This window comes from Cyprinodon variegatus, unplaced genomic scaffold (assembly GCF_000732505.1).
Source record: "Cyprinodon variegatus isolate N-32 unplaced genomic scaffold, C_variegatus-1.0 Scaffold3240, whole genome shotgun sequence".
NCBI lineage: Eukaryota > Metazoa > Chordata > Actinopteri > Cyprinodontiformes > Cyprinodontidae > Cyprinodon > Cyprinodon variegatus.
The window spans coordinates 4,834-8,682 of record NW_015153693.1 but is presented as its reverse complement, the minus strand read 5'-3'; the positions used below and the strand labels follow the sequence as shown (position 1 = coordinate 8,682).

The following is a 3,849-nucleotide window of genomic DNA, read 5'->3' as shown; positions in this document are numbered from 1 at the left end:
AGGATGATGGTCTTCAGTTCTTGGACACTCTCACTATACCCTGGATTTGGAGGAGCCATTGGTGGACTTCCCTCCCACAGCTGAGCAAAGTATTTAACATCTTTTTGCACATCAAATGCAATGACATCACTGAAGCACTCAACATCACACCCTTCCTCTTTGGCAGCTAGTTTAGCCATATTGTCCAGTATTTCCTGCAGGTGTCTTTTTCCATCCATGTTTTTCTCTGTTGCTGTAATATCTGTGACATTCTGGTGAACAAACACACAACTTGGAGAAAGCTTGACCTTTTTCATCCTCATGAAAGCCTGCACAACGATCTGCAGGACATCTTGCATCTCAGCTGGATTCTCACCAAAGATGTTTATTAAGGTCATGTTTCCCAGACCAACAACAAATGTTGCAAGTTCATTGTCATGATGAATGGTGGCGTTGCCTGCTAACTCAAGAGCACGTAGTCCTTCAGTGTCAACAACTAGAATATAGTCAAACTTGTAGTCTTTCTGGATTTCATCTGACAGTTTAACCAGCTGCATGTAAACACCCTTGGTGCACCTCCCAGCACTCACTGCAAACTGCAATCCAAACATGACATTCAGCATTGTTGACTTCCCGCTGCTTTGTACGCCTAGAACTGACAGCACAAAGACTCGCTGGTCACCCAGTTTCTTGATGACTTCCTGTATAAGACTGGAGACCCATATTAAAGGCACATGGCCTGCATCACCATCCATCAGCTCCATCGGGTGTCCTTTTATCATCAGATCTGCAGCCAGCTCAGGGTATTTAGTCCATTCAGCCTGTTGGCCTGGTGAGAGGTTTTTCAAAAATTTGTGAGCTTCGTAGATCTGCCCCATTTCTCTGAAGATGTGTTCCAGACCAAAAGTTGCTGATTGGAGCTTTTTTGATAACTGATTAAGCTGAGCTTGTTTGTCATTTAATTCGGCAGATTTGTCATGTTTCTTCTTTAGTTCCAAGACTTCTGACCATGTTTTATCATACTCTTGGAGAACTGAAGAAAGGTCATCTGTAGAGAGTTCATCTATCAGGATCTGAGTCCATTTCAAGAAATATTCTCTGTCTTTTGGTGGCAAACGCACAAGGCTCTCAGTGAATGACTTCATCAGTGAACTGTTGGACAGGTCACTCTGCTTTTGTCTCAGCTCCATTAGCTGCTGGATTTTCATACTCCTTTCTTTCTCAATGTGTCCCTTTAGGTTGTGTGATTCTTTTTTGATTTTGCACCATTCGAACCAAGGCTGGCCTTGGCAGGGAAGAAATGTAGCTTTTATTTTAGAAACATCCTTCCCTTCAATCAGTTGAACCAGTTTTATGGCAGCAGATTTCCCATTCCTGCAATCCTCTGCATCTTCATCTGCCGTGACTCTGAAGTCATTTGCCATTATTTCAAGTTGAAAGGTTGTGTGAGGTCCAGACAAAATGGCTCTTATAATCTCTTTCAATTCTTCAGAAACATCCGACTGGCTTCTTTCTTTCAGACCCACTTTGTAGTTTGCTGGTTTCATCTCAACTGCCCTACAGCCATTGTCAGCAATGAGAATAATGAGAGGCTTTGGGGACTTGTAAAGCATTGAAATGATTTTGCTACTTTCCTGGCCTTTTTCCAAAGTTTCTACAAGAACCACAATGACTGAGGACTTTTCAGTTAATATTTCACGCTGTTTTACATTTTTTAGTGAATCCCCATGAAGATTACAGAAGGCAGTGCAGTCAGTAAAGAAATCACTGGGTTTTCCAGCAGGGCAGTACCAGGCAATCTCTGCCACACCATCCATCAAATAACGAGATTTGGTGCTGCCTGGGCAGTTTCTATGGTAGAATGTGTTGTGGCGGTCGTTGATCAAGGCATTCATGAGCTGAGATTTGGACAAAGACATGGAGCCCAGTCGGAAAAATGAAACCATGGGAGTCTGAGCTTTGTAGATTGGAATGCTTTTCATTGTAACAGTGGTTTTATTGTCTTTTGTTGTAACTCTTTTCCATGTTTTGGTTATTTGTCTGAATGTCCACAGCGGACACTCAATATTTGTTGTGTCAGGATCAGGGATAAGCAATGGCAAGGCATACTGACACTGTGACAGCTTGGTAATCATTTTCTGTTTAAGGAAGCCATCTGAGCAGCGAAATGCTGCCATTTGAACATCCATTGAATGTACATGACTTTCTTTTGACTGGTTTAAGTCTACATTTGATGTGAAAAGAGCTGCTAAATCATTTTCATCTGTGACAGTACTTCCAGACTTTGAGACAAACTTCAAGGTTTTCCTATTCAAGTTTTTTTGCTGTACATGTATGTATCTAGCTCTGTAATCTAACATCAATAACCTCTGAAAAAACATGCAAACTAGATCTTTCTCAGAAATCTCGCTAGTCTGTTTTATAGCTCTGCCTACTTTAATAAAATCCTCTGATGACAGCAGCTGTTGATGTTGGTCCTGGAGCTGAAGTCTTCTGAGTATTGATTCAATTTCTTTTTGACATTTGTTTAAGTCTTCCTCCGAAGGCTTGTAGGAAGACTGTAAAAGCAATAAAATAATCAATTATTGGTGCTAAAAAAATAGAAAATAAAAAGCTATTACTGACTAAAAAATGTAAATATAACTATAGTGTTAATATGTATTTTTCTACATATATATAGACATATACATATATACACTTTTACATATACATACATAACCGTTCAAAAGTTTGGGGTCACATTGAAATGTCCTTATTTTTGAAGAAAAAGCACTGCACTTAAATGAAGATAACCTTAAACTAGTCTTAACTTTAAAGAAACAGACTCTATACATTGCTAATGTGGTAAATGACTATTCTAGATGCAAATGTCTCGTTTTTGGTGCAATATCTACATAGGTGTATAGAGGCCCATTTCCAGCAACTATCACTCCAGTGTTCTAATGGTACAATGTGTTTGCTCATTGGCTCAGAAGGCTAATTAATGATTAAAAACCCTTGTGTAATCATGTTCACACATCTGAAAACAGTTTAGCTCATTACAGAAGCTACAAAACTGACCTTCCTTTGTGCAGATTGAGTTTCTGGAGCATCACATTTGGGGGGTCAATTAAACACTCAAAATGGCAAGAAAAAGAGAACTTTCATCTGAAACTCGACAGTCTATTCTTGTTCTTAGAAATGAAGGCTATTCCATGTGAGAAATTGCTAAGAAATTGAAGATTTCCTACAACGGTGTTTACTACTCCCTTCAGAGGACAGCACAAAAAGGCTCTAACCAGAGTAGAAAAAGAAGTGGGAGGCTGCGTTGCACAACTTAGCAAGAAGATAAGTACATTAGAGTCTCTAGTTTGAGAGAAAGATGCCTCACAGGTCCCCAACTGGAATCTTCATTAAATACTAGCTGCAAAACACCAGTGTCAACATCTACAGTGAAGAGGCGGCTGCGGGATTCTGGGCTTCAGGGCAGAGTGGCAAAGAAAAAGCCATATCTGAGACTGGCCAATAAAAGAAAAAAGATTAAGATGGGCAAAAGAACACAGACATTGGAAGACTGGAAAAAAAGTGTTGTGGACGGATGAATCCAAGTTTGAGGTGTTTGGATCACAAAGAACGTTTGTGAGACGCAACAGGACAATGACCCTAAACCAGGGGTGGGCAATTCCAGTTCCCGAGGGCCAGTATCCTGCAGCTTTTAGATGTGTCTTTGGTCAAACACACCTGAATCAAATGGCTGAATTACCACCTCAGTATGCTGTCAGTTACCTCAGTCCTCTTAATCATCTATTTACTTGATTCAGGTGTTTTGGACCAAGGACACATCTAAAAGGTGCAGGATAGTGGCCCCCAGGAGCTGGAATTGCCCACCCT

At 40.5% G+C, this 3,849-nt stretch overlaps 1 protein-coding gene across 1 annotated transcript; it reads right to left on the bottom strand.

Annotated features, from left to right (window-relative positions):
* Positions 1-5: 5 nt before the first annotated feature.
* Positions 6-2,470, bottom strand: LOC107081170 (interferon-induced very large GTPase 1-like; the record flags this gene model as incomplete). The annotated part of the gene is made up of 2 exons (XM_015369369.1): positions 1,014-2,470; positions 6-965 (listed from the first exon to the last, which is right to left on the bottom strand). Coding segments are annotated over exons 1-2 (2,307 nt in total), but the record flags the coding sequence as incomplete, so codon positions are not given.
* Positions 2,471-3,849: the final 1,379 nt, after the last annotated feature.